Here is a 20,509-nt window from a genome sequence, read left to right on the forward strand (position 1 = left end):
AGAAGAGGGCGCCAGACCTCTTTACAGATGGTTGTGAGCCACCATGTGGTTGCTGGGAATTGAACTCAGGACCTTTGGAAGAGCAGGCAATGCTCTTAACCTCTGAGCCATCTCTCCAGCCCCCTGCAGATTTTTTAGAATCAGTGTTCTCGCTTTATGGTTTTGTTGTCGTTTGGTTTTGCACTTGTTGGATGGGTGTGTTCCACAAGTGAAGCATCAACCATTCATGTTCTAAACTGTAGGAGGTTTGAGATGGTTTCAAGCTCACTGAAAACAAACAAACAAAAAAAACCCACCCAGCTCTTGATTGAAGACACATACCCTCCCTTCCTCCATCCTACCCTTCCCACAGGGGCTTGTTCAGCATAGAAACAGAGCTAAGGGTAGTGGTAGTTATCTAAAACATTGGTTGCAGGAAGAGGCAGGAAAGCTAAATTTGAAGCCTGATTCCACACCGCCCAACCATGTGGCCATCAGCAAGTTTCTTGCCCTCTCTGAATGTCAGGGTTTTTTAATCTTCGGAATGGCTATATGGTAACAGGTCCCTAGTGAGGTTATACTGAAGATGAGTGATGGTGTGGCTGAAGAGGACACCAGGGTTTAGCTCCAGTTTATACCGTCTCTGACGTAGACAGTTTAGATGTCTCTGGCTCTGGCTGTGCTCTCCCTTATATCTACAATAAACTTTCTCCTCCACCTTACCTAGGAGCAGTCATGTCCTTCCTTTTTATTTCTTTTATTTTTTTCTCCATTCACCAAATACTACCTAGTGCACGGTTAACATATTTGCTAACTGCTGTGGCTTCAGTTCTATTTCATCTCTGGGACATCCCTTGCTTTTAAACTGCATTGCAAGTTGTAACTTGTAAGTGATAAAGGTGTGAAATAACTCTCTAGATTTGTAAATTCCCCCAGACGAGTTCACCTCCTGCTGGTTTCGTCGCTTACTGGGCAATAGGCCAGGCGCCCTCACCGGCACAGACAGGTCGATACCCCGGGTCTGAGCAGTTGTTTGGACACCTTGTAGCATCTCATTCCTTTACTCTTTAGTCTCTTTAGTAAGGAGTTAAATGGTCTTTATCAGTGAGTTTCTGTGGACGGCAGCGCTAGGTGTTCAGTTTCCTCTGTCGAATACCCTGAACCTTCATTTTCCGGTTCAGAGATAGTGCTTCAGATCTTGCGCGATCCTGGGAGGGACACAGAGGAAAATCCTCATCTCTGGCCTCAGTCTGGTTGTCTGTGGAACAGGCTTATAAAGAGTAGTGGCCCCAGAAGCAGCCTCCTCCCTCACTTCTCTGTGGGGGTCCAAGGCTGGAGGTGGGGTCAGGGGCTAGAAGGTCTGCCCCGGAGGAGAGGTGGCCTTGGGATGGGATCCAGGGCTGGGCCTTCTCCGCGGGGCTTCTGGAGGGGGCGGGTTCTTTGGAGCCAGAAACCCGGAGCCGCCCAGGAATTTTGGCTGGGACTGCATTTCCTTGGGCCGGGCGGGCGTGATCTCGGGGAGGCGGCTACAGACACACAAGCTGTGCTCCGTTGGCTCCTCATCATGCAGCCGCTACTCTGCGCCCTGGCTGGGCTCGCTCTGCTTGGCGTCGAGGCAGGTGAGTGGGATCAGGGACCCAGGGACACCCCAGGACGGCGAGGTAGGAATGAGAGAGGAACCGGAGACAGAGATACCGGGAGAAGGGGAGGGAAGGAAAGGTGATGGTGACAGAAAATAGAAACACTATACAGAAAAGGGAAGAGATTTAGTAGAAAGGTGAGTAAGAGAGGGGGAACTGAGAGCGGAAGAGGCTTTGAGAATAACGCGTCTGGACGAGGAGAGCTAGAGCAGGGAGTTTGAGAAAAACACAAACAAGAAGGAAAGAAATGGGAATGCAGGAAGAAACGGGGAAAGAAAGATTGGGGGAAATGTGACAACCGGATGCCTAGGAGAGCGCGGGCAGCCTGGGCGGAGGTCCGGTTGCAGGGTGTGGCTGCCCTCGGGTCAGAGCATCCAGGGAAAGACCTCAAAGGGCGTCGTGAAGGAAGAGGAGTCAAAAGGGTCAGTCATCCAAGTAGGGTCAGCACCACCATTGAGGAGACAAATGGAATAAAGGTACCGTCTCACCACCTTCCAGGAGGCTGGAGGGGTCTATAGTGAGGTGAGGGGGCCATCTTCCGGTTTCCCAGAATGATCCAAGGGCTATGGCTCATCTAGTCGTCTAGGCACGGAGTGAGCTCGGGCCTTATAGTGCCAAGGCAGACCCAGCACCAAACCTCAGGCCTCTGCCTCTCTTGGGTTCTTGTTCCAGTCAGGCAGAAATGCCTGGCACTAGGAGTGAAGCTCTGACTTTTTTCGACGCCCACGCAGAGAAGGGAGACTAACTCCCTTCCATAGGAAGTAATTCCTATGGGGCGAATCGCTTTACATGTCAGGGCATGGCTTCCGGGAGTGTAAGAAAGACCGTGCCCACCAGGGAACAAACACTAGTTCTCTCAGATCATCAACCCCTCTAGCCTCAGTTTCCCCATCTGTTAAGGAGTGACTGGCGTTCTGTGTAACTCAGAGTCTGCTCACAAGGCACAAGCTCCTTTCTCCTCCCCTCTCTTAGACTCTCCTGTCAGCTCTGCATGGGTGGCAAAGATGGGGAACAGGGCTTAGCTGGTGCCTCCCAGAGAAAGGAGCTTTCCCTGCTATGAATCGCTTCTCCTGCCCCTTTGAGCCACGACCGTTTTAAACATTGCCTTCCTTTCTGATATGCATGTTCATTGCAACAGATTAAGAAGAAAGGATAGATGTACCAATGGAGTTTCCCAAGTTTTCACTTCTAACCTCTCAATCTTCAGATACGATCCCAGCACTTAACTTTCTGAAGATATTTCCAATACTTTCCTTGTACATACTGTGGGGTACAGTTTTTCCATGACTTTTGACTATGAAAATGATTTGGATACAAAAAAAAAATAGAGTTTAAAATGACAGCACACATAAAAATGGATTACTAAAATGTAATTATACTATAAGTATTAATTAAGTAACCTCACCTCTGCTGTCATCCGTGGGTTATTTTAAAGGAAAGTCCAAGCACTGCGTTTATTTTTTAAGTTTATGTGTTTGACAATTTCATGCATGTGATGAATTTTGTCGTTCTACACCCCTCCCCCAGTCCGTTCCCTTCACTGAAACTTTCTTCTGGGCAAGTCCCTCCGCCACTGGTGTGTTTTCTTTTTTATGAGCTTAGTTAGTTCCTCTTTTTAAAATATTTACTTTTTATGTGTGCACGCCTAAGATTATGTACGTGCACCACATCTGTGTGGAACTCAGAGAGGGCACTGGATCCCCGGGAACTCGAGTTACAGATGATTGTGAGCCACCACATGGGTGCTGGGGAATAAACTCAGGTACTCTGCCAGAACAGTAAGCACTAGTTAGTTAGTTAGTTAGTTAGTTAGCTAGCTAGTTAGTTTTTCTTCAAGACAGGCTTTCTCTGTGAAACAGTCCCGGCTATCCTGGCACTTGTTCTGTAGACCAGACTGGCCTAGAACTCACAGAAATCCACCTGTTTCTGCCTCCCAAGGCATTGCTGGGATTGCGTGCACCACCACCACCACCAGGCCAACAGTAAGTACTCTTTTTTTGCTGTTTTGTTTATGTTTTCTTCCCCCTGTCTGCACGACCAGCCTTCCCCCTGCGCTGAACCAGAGCAAGGGTGGAACCTCCTGACAGGGTTGTTTTTTTTTTTTTTTTTTTTTTTGAGTTATACATTTTTCCCACTCCCCTTCCTTCCTCCTCTCTTCCCTTCCACTCTTTCCCCAACTCCCAATTTACTCAGAAGATCTTATCTTTTTCTCCTTCCTAGGTGGATTCATGTATATGTCTCTCTTAGGGTACTCTTTGTTGTCTAGATTTTCTGGAGTTGTGGACTATAGACTGGTTAGCTTTTCCTTTATGTCTAATATCTGCTTTATGAGTGAATACATACAGTATTTTTCTTTCTGGGTCTGGGTTAACTCACTCACTATGTTTTTTTTTCTCATTTTGTCTATTTACCTACAAGTTTCAAGATGTCATTATTTGTTACTACTGAGTAGTACTCCATTGTGCAAATGTACCACATTTTCCTTATCCATTCTTCGATTGAGGGGCATCTAGGTTATTTCCAGGTTCTGGCTATTACGAATAATGTTGCTATGAACATAGTTGAGTACATGTCCTTGTAGCATGATTGAGCATCCTTTAGGCATATACCCAAAAGTGATATTGCTGGGTCTTGAGGTAGATTGATTACTAGTTTTCTGAGAAACTGTCATACTGATTTCCAAAGTGGCTGTACAAGTTTACACTCCCACCAGCAATGGAGGCGTGTTCCCCTTACTCCACATCCTCTCCATCATAGACTGTCATCAGTGTTTTTGATATTACCTGTTCTGATAGGTATAAGATAGTATCTCAGAGTTGTTTTGATTTGCCTTTCTCTGATGTCTAAAGAAACTGAGCATTTCCTTAAGTGTCTTTCAGTCATTTGAGATTCCTCTGTTGAAAGTTCTCTGTTTAGGTCTATACCCCATTTTTTATTGGATTATTTGTTCTTTTGATGTCTAGTTTCTTGAGTTCTTTTTATATTTTGGAGACAAGTCCTCTGTCAGATGTGGGATTGGTGAAGATCTTTTCCCATTCTGTAGGCTGTTGTTTTGTTTTATGCTTTACAAAAGCTTCTCGGTTTCAGGAAGTCCCACTTATTAATTGTTTCTCTCAGTGTCTGTACTACTGGAGTTATATTTAGGAAGTAGTCTCCTGTGTCAATGCATTCAAGGCTACTTCTCACTTTCTCTTCTATAAGGTTCAATGTGGTTGGTTTTATGTTGAGGTGGTTGATCCATTTGAACTTAAATTTTCTGCATGGTGATAGATATGTATCTATTTGCATTCTTCTACATGTTGACATCCAGTTATTCCAGCACCATTTATCGAAGATGCTTTCTTTTTTTTTTCATTGTATAGTTTTAGCTTCTTTGTCAAAAATCAGGTATTCATAGGTGTGTGGATTAATTTCAGGGTCCTCAATTCGATTCCATTGGTCCAAAATGGGACTGGGTTGGCTCCTAGGACTGGATTTGCTCCTGGCTTCTGCTCCAGCTGGAGCTTGTCTCCTGAAGTGGAGTTTCTTTCCTCAGGGCAACTTTGGCCTAGGTTACCTGCTTTGACCTATATCTGTAAATCCTGGTCTGGATTCCATCCTGCAGAAGTCCCTGGGTTGGAGTTGGACTTGGAATGGTTTCTGGTTCTGGTCTACTGCCTCAGAGATCCCAGGCTTGGGAGTGCCCGGACCCGCAGAAGACCTACTTACTTCCTCAGAGGTCCCAGACTCACGCTCGGACCCACAGAGGTTCCAGGTTGCTGTCTATTCCCTTTGATGTCCCAGACCAATGCCCCAACCCAACACATCTTTATTATTTTAATTGGATGTCTTTAATTCCTGCTGAGGATAGACTTCTTTTCTTCAAAGACATTTATGATTCTTGTAAACTATTTAAGGCTTTCTCAATTGTCGTGTTGGGATTTTCTCATATTCTGTTTACATATTGAGGGAAGTAAAATGGTTTGTGTTATTATAACGATCTTTAATTAAGTAATTTGTTTATTATTGTACCTGTGGGGTTGCAAGCCACAGTGCAAGTGAGGAAGTCCAAGGACAACTTTGTGGAGTTGGTTCTCTCTTTCCACCTTTATGAGGGTTCTGAAGATAGAATTCAGGTCTCCAGGCTTGTGCTGTTATGTAAGTCATGTTACCAGCCCCCTTTATGGAGACCTTTTCAGAGGCCAACTTCGGCTCAGTTCCTGTTCGCACACTGTCCACTGTCACAAGAATTCTCAGTGTCTTTCTTCCATTTATTTACCTAATTTCTCTCTCTCTCTCTCTCTCTCTCTCTCTCTCTCTCTCTCTCTCTCTCTCTCTCTCTCTCTCTGAGACAGGGTTTTCTGTGTAGCCTTAACCTGTTCTGGAACTTGCTCTGTAGACCAGGCTGGTCTCGAATTCACAGAGATCCACCTGCTTATGACTTCCCAGTATGGAATTAAAGGCGTGTGACTCCACTGCCTGGATCTTTTATTTTTTTATAATTAAAAATATTATATATATATATATATATATGTACCTGTGTGAGTTTATGTGGACCATGTACAGGCAAGTGTCCTCAGATGCCACAGGACATAGTATCTCCTAGAACTGGAGTTTCAGGCTATTGCTGGGTCTTATCCTACAGAAGGGCAATAAATTGCTGAGCCTTCTATTCATCCTTGTGTGTTGTGGGAGCTGCGGGCTGCATTCCTGCCACCCAGCTCCCTGCCGCCTGGCTAGCTTATGCCCCAAAATAACAACACACAAACTGTATTCTTTTAAACACTGCCTGGCCCATTATATCTAGCCTCTTCTAGGCTAATTCTCACGTATTAATTTAGCCCATTTCTTTTTTTTTTTTTTGTTTTGTTTTGTTTTGTTTTTAATTTAGCCCATTTCTAATAATCTGCGTAGCATCAGTCTTACCGGGAAAGATTCAGCATGTCTGACCTGGCGGCTGGCTGCATCGCGTCTGCCCCAGAGAGGAGAAGAAATGGCATCTGAGCTCACTTCCTCTTCTTCCCAGCATTATGTTCTGTTTACTCCACCCACCTATGTTCTAACCTATGAGAGCCAAGCAGTTTCTTTATTAATTAACCAATGACCTTCCTCCATCACCTGTGTCTCTTCTTTTATTTTTTTTTTAAATTTTATTTGATGAATACAGGTGTTTTGCCTGAATGTATGTCTGTGCACACAAATGTCTGGCACCCACAGAGGCTAGAATCTGGAGTCACAGATAGTTGTGAGCCACCATGTAGGTGCTAGGTATTGAACCCAGGTCTTCTGGAAGAAAAGTCAGTGCTCTTAACTGTTGAGCCATCTCTTCAGTCCCCTGTATCTCCTCTTGTAAGCAAGTATAATGACCTACACCTTTGGATCATAGCATTTCTTACTACAAAAAAAAAAAGAAAAATACAGTGGGGACCAAGCAAACATGGGAGAACAGAGACAGAAAGCCACCCTGAGCCTCATACCTTTGTAGGTTCCCCCATTTTATAGATGGTATAAGAAAACATGACCATCACTTCATAATAAGAGTGCTGGGCAGAGGAGGCTGGAGTGTAGCTGAGTTGGTAGAGTGCTTGCCTAACATCCATGAAACCCCTGGTTCAATCCCCAGCACCCATGCAGCAGTTCCAGGGGATTTGATGCCTTCTTCTCACCTCCAAGGGCACCAGGAATGCATGTGATGCACAGACTAACACACAAGCAAGGCACCCATACACATTACAAAAAAATAATTAAAAAAAAAAAGAGCACTGGGGACTCAGAGTAGCAACATCAAGGTAGATTATTTTTTGACCTTGCAAAGTTAGGTGTCAACCTACAGAAAAGATGAAAATGGCTGGCCCACCAGTTTGGCACAAAATTGTGTATCTTATATTCCTAATCACATTTCCCTGCCCCATGAATTCCTCATCAGCTAAGTTCTTTAGGGAAGTACAATATTCCTGGTGTCTAGTATCACTACCTCTCCAGATTCCCCAATCTATTTGTTCAGGATTCAAAACCTTATCTGATGTTCAAAGATGAACCTGAAATTCAAGATGCTCTCCCTTCTGATATAGGGGCTCAGTCACATAGCCTATTCTGTAACTTTTCAACCCTAAGATAAACTAAAAAGCTCCCAAGAAGCAGGCACTAGCTGTGAGCTAAGGGAGACAAGGACCTGTGCATGTGTGCGTGCGTGGATGCCTGTGAGCATGGAGTCTAAGGGAGAGACAGACCGGGAGATAGAGAGAGACTCACTATGATGCCCTGGCTTGTCTGGAACCCACTATGTAGACTAGCATAGCCTTGAACTCATAGAGATCAGCATGCCTCTGCCTCTTGAGTGCTAGAATTGAAGGTGTATGCTACCATCACTGAATTCTAAATGCTGTGGAAATTAAACATAATTATTTATTTCTTACAAGGGGAGACAGTGGGGAGCCCCAGTGTAGAACTTCCTTTACACAGTCACACCACCAACAGGGACAGACAGTGTCAGATGATTGGATTTCAATCCCATCACCACCACCTTTCCACCATGGAATCTTTCGTATGTCACTTAAACTTTTGATTTTGTAAAGTAATAATAATAATAATTTGGGGTTTTGCTTTGTTTTTAAGACAAATACTTGCTGTGTAGCCCAGGCTGGTCTCACACTTGCAATTCTCTTGCCTCAGACTCTCAGGTGTTGGGATTATAGGAACACCCCAAACTCCATGTAGAAAAACAGAACAAAACAAAAAAGACTTATTTTTTTTAAGGTGGCGGAGTATATATAATTCAGCACACGGAAGGCTGAGGTGCCAGAGGATTAAGAAACAAAAAAAAAGAGTGACTTTATTTAATACCAAATGGTCAGCCCTGACAACATACATAAAAGTAACATTATATAGACTGAACAGGTTACATTTAGGGATATATAGTATATGCACATATGCATAGAATAAAAATTAATGGGGAAAGGCCATGAATTTAAAATAGAGCAAAGAGGGGTATATGAGAGGGTTTGGAGGAAGTAAAGGGGAGGGGAAATGTAATTATATTATACCCTGAAAACTAAAAGAGGAAAAAAACTAGAATTAAATGCCATATCCATATATACATTCAGCAAAAAGCTTGGCATGATAAAGGACCACCAAGCAATAGCAACTTAGAAGACAGAGTATAGTTATGTCCGTTCTAAGAATAGCAAAAGCCAGGATCCAACAAATGGAATTGGTACACAGCAGATGATCCAGTCAGGTCAGGGCTGCCCCAGCATCCTTGTTGGAGAAGCCCCTCTAGAACATGGTACCTTCTGACTTTCTGCATAGATTTAGCCCTAGAGAGATGTCCTTCTATCCTAGAACCTGATCCAAGTGATCTTGACTAAGTTCTAGACTCCACACGAGGCAGAGCAAGGGGCTCCCTGACAAACGTGCTCCACCATCCTGAGCCTATATTTGTTCGTCTGGTCAATGCTTTCTGCTATTGTGATAAACACTGTGGCCAAAAGGGGTTTGGAGAGGAGTTTATTTCATCTTACAGTTCATTAAGGGAAGCCAGAGCAGGAATTCAAGGCAGGAACCTAGAGGCAGGAGCTGAAGCAGAGGCTGTGAAGAAACACTGCTTACTGGTTTGTTCTCCGTGACTTGCTCAGCCTGCTTTCTTATAGAACCTGGGACCACCTGCACAGGGGTAGGTGGGATTTGGAGAGGGTTAGTTTATTATAATTAGTAGTTTAAAAACATATGGGGTAGCTAGACAGAATCTGGGCTCATGTCTAGCCTCAGGAATAGAGCTGCCTCAGAGCCTGCCCTTCAGCCAGTCTGGTTTTGAATGGACACAGGAGAGAGAGATAGTCAGGAGGTAGTGATTGATTGACAGGGGCTCTTCATAGGCTGCAGCTTTACTTGCATCCCAAGGAAAACACTAACTGAGCCCCAAAGAGAAAGCATGGGAAGAACACAGATACGTTTCCCAGTGTCCCAGGAGTCTCAAATCCATTTCTGGAAAAAGACTCCAAACAAAAGAGGGAGATAGAGCATGCCTCTCCCTAAACAAAAACAAAACAAAAAGTATCTTGAAATCTAGCCCTTTCTTAAAGGGCTTAGGGATCGTTGGCCCTTTTCAGCCAGAGCAGTTCCATGCAGACTTCTTCATACAATCCTTTTAAAATATCATCCACTTCTTTTTAATAATCATAATCTACCAATGGTTTTGAATGCATCACAAATATTTATACATGTACTGGATGTGGTAAAGTTTATTATCCTATTATACTGAATGTGGTCAAATATCATTAACCCCAAGTGGCCAGTGTTGCTGGTAAAAATAGAATATGGCTATGATGGTAAGTGTGGATACTTTCTCACTGCATGAGTCCTGGGTGCCATGGAAGGGCCATGACTAGGTGGGGCTATATAGAAGACCAAACTGGAGGCCAAGCCTCTTTAGTTAGTTCAGCCAGTCCAGCACCTCTCCTGGTCTCTGGGCTCCCCTCATCACAGGATGCTGCTTCACCCATGGTCACCATCCAGGGTACAAACAAGGCTTTAATCAGAGCCAGGCTAAAGAAAACAACCCTATACCCTATACCCTATACCCTAGGAAATCCATTTCCAACTAACAGAGTAGGGAGGGCAGAGGAAGGGGGCGCCCAAGGCCCAAGGAGGAAGGGACCTTGGCTCAAGGTCCAGTGAGTTAACAGCGCTCTGGCCTTTCTGTGGATGAACTTCCTGACAAGGAGAGAGAGACAGAGAGAGAGAGAGAGAGAGAGAGAGAGAGAGAGAGAGAGAGAGAGAGAGAGAGACCGAGTTTTGCCTTGCCTAAGTTTTTTTTTCACCAAAGAAGACTCCCCTCCCTCTGCTTACTCAACCTAAGTTGGTCCTCTGAGGCCTCAGGCAAATTCTGAAATTTGACAGGCTCCAGCCTATTTCTGGGACACAGAGCCTCAATCCAACCCCAGCCAGCATGGTAGAGGAGACTGCAGAGGCCAGAAAGTTAATGGCTGAGGGTGTAGGCTGAGAAGGATCTTCATGGTGCTTCCAAGCAGAGCTATATTGAGGCTCTCTTCAGTGAGGGAGCTCTTTGTGCAGGACAGTTTTTAGGGTTGTGCTCCAAGTTTTCTGTCAGACTAGTCTCCAGGAGGCCTGGATGAGCTCAGATCACAGCTCCATCCAGATGTGAGGGATTAGAGCGGAGGGGAGCAACCTCACCCCAGCCTCTTCCCCTGAGGGATTCTGAAGCCAAGTTAGACTTCATCACAGCTCTGGAGAACAGTGTCTGAGGCCAGTAGAGAAGCAGATGCTTGCTGCTCAAGACACCGACAGGCACAGCCTTCACTGGGTAAAGGATCTCAGCAAGCGCAAGTAACCTGGCTGGAGGCCCCTAGCAGAGCATACAGAGACAGTGTCTATGCAGACTCCCACCAGAACAGGCTCATCTTCCCAGAACAGCCCACCCTCGAGTAAGAAGAGCCCTCCCTGCCTTTTCTAACTGACTCTCTCCAGGCTGAGCCCCTGGCTTCAGCTGAAACAAAACGTGGAGTCCCTTCACTAAGGCTAGTCTGGACCTCTTCTGTCTCTCAAAGGCCATCTCAGATCACGGAGCGCAGCCTTCCAGAAGGGAGGTCTGGACTGAGGATCTCTTCCTCGTCCCCGCCATTGTATATCTGTCCATTCAGCCCATCATGGCTTCTGTTTTTATCTAACAATCCCACCAGGCAACTGAGTTATAGTATAAAAACCTCAAGGGGCAGGGAACATGGCTCAGCAGCTAAGAGTGTGTATCACCTGTCTGGAAGACCTGAATTCAGTCCCCAGCACCCATGTTAGGTGGCTGACAACTGCCTGTCACTTCAGCTCCAGAGTATCTGATGCCCGCTTCTGGCTTCTGTGGGTATTTGAACTCACATGCACATACCCAGCACACAGACGCAGCCACATACATGTAATTTAAGTGTCTGGGTCAGAGGGATGGTTCAGCAGTTAAAAGCACTTTCTGCTCTTACAGATGACCTGAGTTCAATTTCTAGCTCCCACAAGGAGGCCCACAACTGTCTTGTCCGAAGCCCCAGGATCAGAGGATCTGATGCCCTGTTCTGACCTTCTCAGACACTGCATGCATATACTGCACTTATGAACATCACATAAACTAAAAATGAGCTAAATAAGCAAATAAAGCTATATACATAAAAGTAGAGGGATAGCCGAATGGACTCCCAGGACCTTTGCTGTGAATGCCCCTTCATGCTTCTTGCTGTCCCTCCACCAGGCCTGGGTGATTTTGAAGTAAGTCTAAGGCTAACATTTTAGCAGGGAATATTCTAATATGGATCTCTCAAAGACCCATTGCTTTTTTTAAAAAAAAAATTATTTGTTATGTATAATATGCTCTCAAAGATCCATTTCTTTTTTTAAAAAAATTATTTGTTATGTATAATATGCCAGAAGAGGGCACCGGATCTCATTATAGATAGCTGTTAGCCACTATGTGGGTGTTGAGAATTGAACTCCAATCCTCTGGAAGAACAGCCAGTGCTCTTAACCTCTGAGCCATCTCTCCAGCCCCCAAAGATCCATTTCTACAAACATAGCCAGCACACCACTTATCCTAGCTGCTTTCCTGTTTGGTGTAGGAGGTCCTTCTGTTTATGTGTTGCTTTTGAAGTCGACTTGGGTGCCTGCCCTATGGAACATCACTGAATACTATTGGCAGACAAAGAGGAAGGCTTGCCGCACGACTCAATTAACTGCACCATCTTTCCGCGAAGCCATTCAATGGACTTTATTTTGGTTGTTCAATTATTCCACTTAATACCCTCTGGCACATTTTCAGATCCAGAGCTCAAAGAAAATACTGACGAGATGATGGGACCCTCAAATGTGTTACCGGTCTTTTCAAATTCTTCAGCTGCTCAGGCTGATGGGCTGTTGGGACCTCAGTTTATCTTCCCCAGTAATGTTTACCTGTAAATACTCTTTTTTTTCTATGCAGAGGAAGCCTGGCCTGTATTTCCCACTGCCTTGTTTTCTACCTGTTTTTCTTCCAGCTTCCTGTCAGAGGGAGCCATTGTTTCAGGACAACTAGTCTGATTCCTGGCTTCTAAGTCACTTTCACCTATAGGCAGAATGCCCTTATCTCCAGAGAAGGTTGCTCTTGTACCAGCTGTTCTAAAGCCTGCAGCTTTTCTTCTGTTGGAGGCCACTGTTTAACCCATATTGGTTTCTCAGGTAACCATTTTAAAGGCAGGGCCTTTAGAACCTCTGAAGGTTTGTCAATTGTTTTGTGTTTTTGTACAGCCTGAATGGCTGGGGAAGATATCTTCTAATATCTTCCCCAGAAACATAAGTTTTGGGGGCTGCAGGAATGTTAATCTGGGTATTCTATTGCTGCAATAGGTCATGATCCCACAAATTCACTGTACTATTAGCTACATATGGCCTTAGCTTCCTCTCTGTCCTTTTGGCCCTCTGCATTAGATCCATCTCATGCTTTGTTTTACTTGAGATAGGGTTCCAATTTCTAGGAACTGAACATCTACCTCTTGAAGAGGCCAATTTGGATGCCAAGATTTGGGGGTAGTGATACTATATCCGCATCCATGTCTAGTAAGCCTTCAATAAAAATGCCATTTATATACACTCTTAGCTTTGGTCTTTGATCATTTATAGAAGTCTGCCAGAATATATGTTTCCTATGTTTTACAGGAGTGTTTGGTTTATCCTCCACATCTATTCCTTCATCTAGACCAGTATGAGATTTTACAATAGGCACTGGATTTTTAAATTTTTCTGGTAAGATACATTCTCCACAGTAATTGGGAATGATTGAACCACGTTCATCATGGGGGTCTGCAAGAGGCCCCTCAAGGAGTTTCCCGATGGTGTTGGGTTGTCTTGTCTGTCTTTTGTTGACCTAGATTCATTGGTCCAATGTTGACCTTGCCGTAACGCCTACATATACCTGAAGGCTGAGTCCTCCTATTTTTGCCATTTCCAGAGGAGACATTATTCCTAGGAATTCCTTGTCTACAATCCCTTTTCAGATGTCCTATTCTAACATAATTAAAACATTTGGTATTTTAATGTCTCCTTATACCATTGGAAGTTGCTTCTTCTACCCAAGCTTTAGTACTATAGTCAAGTGTCTCAACATACATTGTATGCAAGAGTCATTCATCCATTGGTGCTGATCTGACCTTTAAAGACCCAAGGATCTTTTTGCATTCTAAGTTGGCATTCTCAAAAAAAAAATTAATTAGTAAAGGTCTAGCTTCTGTGTCTGTTACCCCTATTTGTACAGCCTTAGTTAATCTTTGGAAAACATCACTAAAGGGTTCTCTCTGACCCTGATTAACCCTAATATATGATCTCTTTTCCGGTTTCTGAATCCTGTCCCAAGCATTTAAAGCTGCTGTGTTACATACAGACAAGGTGTGTTCATCGTAAAGGGCCTGATCCTGAGCATCAGAGTAAAGTCCTTTGTCCAGAATTTGATCTTGGGAAATCTCAAGTCCTTTTGCTTTTCTCTGTTGCTCTAAAATCGAATCAAGTCTTGTGGCATTGCTTTGTTGCTTGGAGCCCACATTTGACTATTTCCCTAATGAAGGATGAATGTATTTCATAAGATACAATTGCATGTTTAATTTCCTTTACATCAGTCATACATATGGGCCCCCATGTATATTCTTTGGCTACTGTAGGGTATTTGGTGTCAGATGCTCTTTCTGATGATATCACCAGAAAAGCAGGTAAAACTCTGGGGAAGCTATCCCGGAGTTTGGTACGTACTGATGAGGCTAAATTTTCTTTGTATATACCTTTTGTCCCTGGTCATTCCAAGGCAGAACACTGTATACACAATAAATAAATAAATCTTTTTTTTAAAAGAAATGATACAGTCTTTACAGACTGATAGTGTCCAACTAAAAGGGACATTCAGGACACTGGAGAAGGATACAACCGATTTGACAAATAAAACCCAGCCAATGACAGAGGGTACTGAGACATTGTCTGAGAGGATTTGTACTGTTGAGTGTATTAAGCAGACTCTCTTGAAGGGTTATGATAGATTGACTGATAGAATGTCTCTCCAGGAAGGTAATATGCATGCTATAAAAATTATGTCCAAGGATGAGACATTATCTTCACTGGACAGACTTCACACCTTGGAATCCTCATTGAGGGCATTAAAACAGAACACTGGACAGGAAATCCAAACTCTACAAAAGGTGCCAGTAAAAAGATTTGAAAAGATTGAGGAAGTTATTGAATTTAATGACCAGGGACAAAAGGTACATACAAAGACAAAATTTTGCCTCATCAGTACGTACCAAACTCCAGGATAGCTTACCCAGAGTTTTACCTGCTTTTCTGGTGATATAATCAGAAAGAGCATCTGACACCAATTGTAATCATTAGCTCGATTTGGGAAATAACCAGGCTAACTAAAAGATAAACAATTATATTTTTATTTATTATAAGGGGGAAAACTCAAGAAACAGGAACGAGAAGTCCAAGCTCAGCTGCGACGCGAGGGAACCACAGAAAGAACACCTGGGCCGTGCACACATTTTTCTCTGGGTCCCAGAAAGCCACACCCTAACTTGATCCCACCTCTTGAAGATAATTGGTTAACAAAGCTTCCCCATCAGAGGTACATAGGCAGCAGTGTGTCAGGATATATGTTTGCCCCCAACTTGATGAAGGCAGAATTGTAGGCTCTGCCTTTATAAACACTTAACATAATTTGGCACCATACTCAGGGAATACCTGGTAGGGACCTGGTCAGTGTCCATCATCCTGGTCAGTATTTAATAAAGCTTACTTCAAATTTGTCTCAAAAATTGTGGTAGTGGTTGCCAGGTGAGATTAACAGCCATCACAGTAGTTTAGACATCTGATCCTCTCTCACTAGCAGTGTGGCTTTGGGCATGACCTCTCACCCCTCTGTGCATTAGTTTCCTGGAGTACAAAATGAGGCTCATGTCAGGACCCCCTCAGCATGCCTCATGGTTTACAGCAGCTCAGACTGACTGGTTCCCAGTGCCGAGGCCACTCAGTCTCCTCCCTGAATTCTACCTGATACTGTCTGACTTATTCCTTCAAACATGGATTCCTGTCCTCACTACCTTCCTCTAAAGTTGCATCCCTCCACATTCTCTAGATCTGAAATTCAAAGCACTCCCTCCAAATATTCATGGAGACTCATGGAGGCCTTGGGTCCATGCACTACCCTTGGTTTTGATCCCAAGACCCTGTGCTGGTCGAATCTCCCACCCACCTGGTTCTTTGCAGGCATTCCAGTTCCCTGGATGGTTTGTCCAAGGAAGATTTACATCTCTCCATGTCTTTGCAAGCAGCCAAACCTTCCCTGTCTTGACTTTACCCAGCCTAAACACTGCCTACTTGATGGCGCCCTCCTGGTTCTGGAGACAGTAGTTAGGGTGGTGGGTCATCTTCGTCCTCCCTCTGCATGTCTTTGTGTCTGATTTCAGCACCGACGTCACTCAAGCCTGGTGTTGTACAGGACTCTCTAGTGCCACAAGGAAACCAATGGCCCCATAGTGACAAGGCTTGTTTTCTCTACAGCTGCTGAGTCCCCTGGTTCCTCCAGAGAAGATCTAGCCTGGAGCCCAGGCTGTGACAGACATGTGGCTATCCAAGGCCGTTTAGACATCATGGAAGAGGTAATGAGGGCATGGGAGGAAGGGATTGTGAACTTCATGGCCATCTGCCAGGCTTTGTGCAGTACGATTGTCAGGAAACGCAGGCCAGTGCCTGTTTCTCAGCCGCTCTAACTAGGATGTTCGGCTGAGCCATGTGTTATACACCCTACCTCTCAGGAAGGATCGCTTACACTCAGCCTGAGATTTTTTCCAAGTTGGAGAAGGTAAGTTCCACCATCAAATTTTGTGGAATAGCCATGAACCATAACTTGGGGTTCATAAATTTATGTGGGGGGATTCCTGGAAACTCTTTAAATTCTTTCCTGTAGTCAGAGGCATACTCATTTTTTTCCCTAGCCGCTCAGACTAGAAATAAACACACAGAAGCTATATTAATTGCAATACTGTTTGGCCAATACTTTTAGCATATTTATAGCTATTTCTTATATCCTAAACTAACCCATCTCCATTAATCTGTGCATCACCACGAGGTTGTAGCCTACCGGCAAAGTTTTGGCAGGCCTCAGCAGAAGCATCTGTCTCCTGTAGCAGCTACATGGCTTTTCACTGATTCCACCTACTTTCTCCTCTATCTCTGCTTGGAATTCCTGCCTTACTCTAGTCTGCTAAGCCACTGGCCGAAACAGCTTTATTCATTAACCAATAAAAGCAACACTTATACAGGACTTCCCATACTACTTTCCTTTTGTCATGTGTGTCCCAGGGATTTAACTTACATTGTTAGAGTTTGTGGCAGGTGCCTTGACCTGCTGAATCACATTGCCTCCCTTTTTGAAAATTATTATTATTAACTTTATTTGGTGACACAGGGTCTTACCACATAGCCATGGCTGGTTTAGAACTCACTATTAAACCAGTCGTCCTGCCTCTGCTGTTGAGGCACGGACCCACACACCCTGCTTCAGCGTGTCCCTATACGCCCTGGTCTTGTCAGGATGGCAGCAATCACTGGGCCTGATGGTAGACTGTTACTTAGTGAGTTAATAAGTACATATTACTAGGATATTGAAATTTTCTTTTTGGGGGGATAGCTCAGGCTGTACAGCACCTGCCATGTAAGTATGAGGACCCAGGTTTCATCCCCAGGACCCACAAAAAAAAAAGTGAGACATAGTGGCATGCCGGCACCGGAGGGAGAGGAAGAGACTGGAGGGTCTCTGGGGCTTGCTAGCCAGTCAACCTAATCATTGCCAGTAAGAGCTCCTGCCTCCAGGCCAAGGTGAGGCCTGTGCGGTGGCTCACCAGGTGCTGGCCATCAAGCCTGATGACCCAAGGCCTCTCCCCCCCCCCCTTTTTTTTTGTTTGGAGACAGGGTTTCTCTGTGTAGCTTTGGCTGTCCTGGGACTGGTACTAGCTCTTTAGACCAGGCTGGCTTCCAACTCAGAGATCTTCCTGTCACTATTGCCTCGCCTAATCCCCAGAATTTTCAAAATGGAGAGAGAACAGACCTCTACGCACTCCTATAGTGACACACACACACACTGCACCGCTCCTAAGACTGACATTTGGCATTTCTGCTCGCTCTCTCTCTCTCTCTCTCTCTCTCTCTCTCTCTCTCTCTCTCTCTCTCTCTCTCTCTCACACACACACACACACACTCACACTGCACCGCTAAGACTGACATTTGGCATTTCTGCTCCCTTACTCCCATAATGATAAAACAATTATTGGAGAGACAAACCATACTCTGTACCCCAAGCTGGCCTGGAACTTGTGGTGATCCTCCTGTTTCAGTCTACTGACTTTTGACCTTACAAACATCAACCACCAAAATAATATGTAGTTTTTAACCTTTGAATGCTATTGTAATGTACTTGATATTCTGTTCTGAAGTCGGGCAGTGATGGTGCAGGCCTTCAATCCAGCACTCGGGAGGCAGAGGCAAGTGGATCTCTATGAGTTCGAGACCAGCCTGGTCTACAGAGCCAAGGCTATACAGAGAAACTGTCTCCGGGGTGGAGGGAAAGAACTTTTATTAGGTTGCCAGCAGGACCTGCAGCAACATACATCCTTTTAAGCAATCCCTAGGAAAACTTGAAAATCCCAATCCTGTCTTGTAATGAGGGGCCACGAGGGGGCAGTGTGAGAAAAGGAATGTGCACTATTGCTGCCAAGTCCCAAACAAAGAAAAAGGTGTTCAGGAGTTCCCTTTGCATGCCAGGGCAGGGGATCCTTCAGAGGCTGAAGGGGGCAGCCTGTGTGGTGTTGACTGGGTGAGGGCCAGGATTCCCCAGTACCCAGTTCCCTCTCCACTGCATTACGCTGGGACCTGGGGCACCGTGGAATTTCTTCAGGATATCACTAAGCTAAGCTAAAGGAGGCCCAAACCCCTGTGCTTGACTTTGCCCTGTCCTCCCACTGCAGACAGTGGAGAAGACAGCGGAGCACCTGGAGGCAGAAGTGACGGGCCTGCTGGGCCTGCTGGAGGAACTGGCTTCGAATCTACCCCCAGGGCCCTTCAGCCCAGAACCGGACCTGCTAGGAGGTGGTGAGTGGCTCAGATGGCAGAGGGACACCTGCTGGGTCTGTCCTCCAGGGCCACTGGCAGCTCCATCACACTGGTGGAGCCAGAACTCAGGGGATGCTGTGCACCCCCAGGGACAGGATGGGTAGCACACCATCAGTCTTCACGTATTCTGGGTTGTGCTCCCCTGTCTATTGTCACCCTGGGCCCTGGCATCCTACTGATGCTCTGAGCAGCCCCCAGATTCTTTCTTGAGTCCTGTGTTTCGGTATTGTCATCCCAAGGAACTGGGAAGCTTGGAGGGAGGAAGTTGTTGGGCACGGCAAGGATACCCCTTCAGCATCCTCTGCTGCTCACTCAGGGCACCCCCTTTTCTTGCAGATCACTTCTGACCATCAGGGGTAGTGGAACCTGGCAGCTGAAGAACCAAGTCAGGCTTCTTGCCTTCCTGCCCCACCTCTGTGTGAAATAAATGCCTACTACTCGGGGCCCATGACTGCTAACAGTGACCTCTGTAACCAAAGTCCCAACTCCTGTCATACACCCTGAGCCCCACATGCTGTTCTGGCCCACGGACCTGGATAACCAACTGATTCACACCAAGTGAGGCAGCTGAGGCCCAGGATGGTAACAGGACACAGAAGGCCCTTTATGTAGCATTGCTATTCAAACTGTGGCCACAAAACATCAGTAGTGCCACCCAGAAATACACGATCATCTGGGTCCCATCCAGCCATCCCCCATATCAGAATCTGTTTTCATGTGATCCCCCACTCTGCCCTCCTGGTGGTGACAGGTTGTGTGCCCATTAAGAATCCTGTTCCCTGACTGGGAATCCAAACATACTTCCAGCCTCTTTTTTTAGAAAAAAAATTCTATGTCAGTAAACAAAGTTCACATTACATAGAATTCACCTTTTGCAGGGGGAAGAGGGGATGCACCATGCAAACTAAGCTGGGACCACAGGTGTGCACCCAGCAAAACTTACCCTTGTCACCTGCACCAATTCTGTGCTTCCGAGTGTGCTCACTGGGTGACAAAGTCATCACCAGTAATTCCAGGTCATTTTCAGCACCCCAGAACTCACTTCCCCTTCCACCTCTCCCCACTCCCAGCACACTAGAAACCTTTTACCTTCCTGGACTTGCCTCCTGTGGGCAGCTTCTGCGAGAGGAATCAGATTTTCACTGGATATTGCTGAATGTGTCAGTCCTTTGCGTGGCTAAATAATGCTCCATTGTATCACCCATCTGTTCATGGGTCTTTGGGGTGTGTGCACATTCGGGCAATTAATGCAGTACACAACCCTGGTGCTTAGCTCACTTTGTCATTCTTCCTCCCACTGTGGGGGAGAAGCGAGGATTGGTACCCCAGCAGCTGCCACTCAGCTGAGGCTTCTCTGGAGTTCTAGCCAGGGCCCAGGAGTCTTTCTGGAGCGTCATTATCCTAAGCTTTCTAACACAGGGAGTGAGGAGAGACCTCCAGTCAGCAAGCGAAAACTCCATGCTCCTGGATATGACAAAGAATCCCAGAAATGATCTCTGCTAGTTCCCTTCTCTGAACACCAACGAGCAGAGAACTTGCAGGGTTGGAGCCAAGTGCCCTTCTGACTGGCGTTTCCAAGGCAACATGAGGCTGGGGCACCTCCCTGGGTTGCTCCTGTCCTCATCACTAGACCACCCCAGGGCCTAGGTGACCAGCCATCCTTTCCACCTCACTTAGGGAACTCTACCACCTCCATCTGGCTTGGGCATCTGTGCCTTGTCACTACCTGGCCCGGT

The 20,509-nt window shown here is 45.5% G+C and overlaps 1 protein-coding gene across 1 annotated transcript; it reads left to right on the plus strand.

Moving 5' to 3' along the window:
* Positions 1-1,437: 1,437 nt before the first annotated feature.
* Positions 1,438-19,979, plus strand: Plac9 (placenta associated 9). Its single transcript, XM_057770479.1, has 4 exons — positions 1,438-1,598; positions 16,167-16,264; positions 18,629-18,752; positions 19,110-19,979. Exons 1-4 carry the CDS (start codon positions 1,544-1,546, stop codon positions 19,118-19,120), a joined length of 288 nt encoding a protein of 95 aa, XP_057626462.1. The 5' UTR covers positions 1,438-1,543; the 3' UTR covers positions 19,121-19,979.
* The last annotated feature ends 530 nt before the right edge of the window (positions 19,980-20,509 follow it).

The sequence above is a fragment of the Chionomys nivalis genome, chromosome 5, assembly GCF_950005125.1.
Source record: "Chionomys nivalis chromosome 5, mChiNiv1.1, whole genome shotgun sequence".
NCBI lineage: Eukaryota > Metazoa > Chordata > Mammalia > Rodentia > Cricetidae > Chionomys > Chionomys nivalis.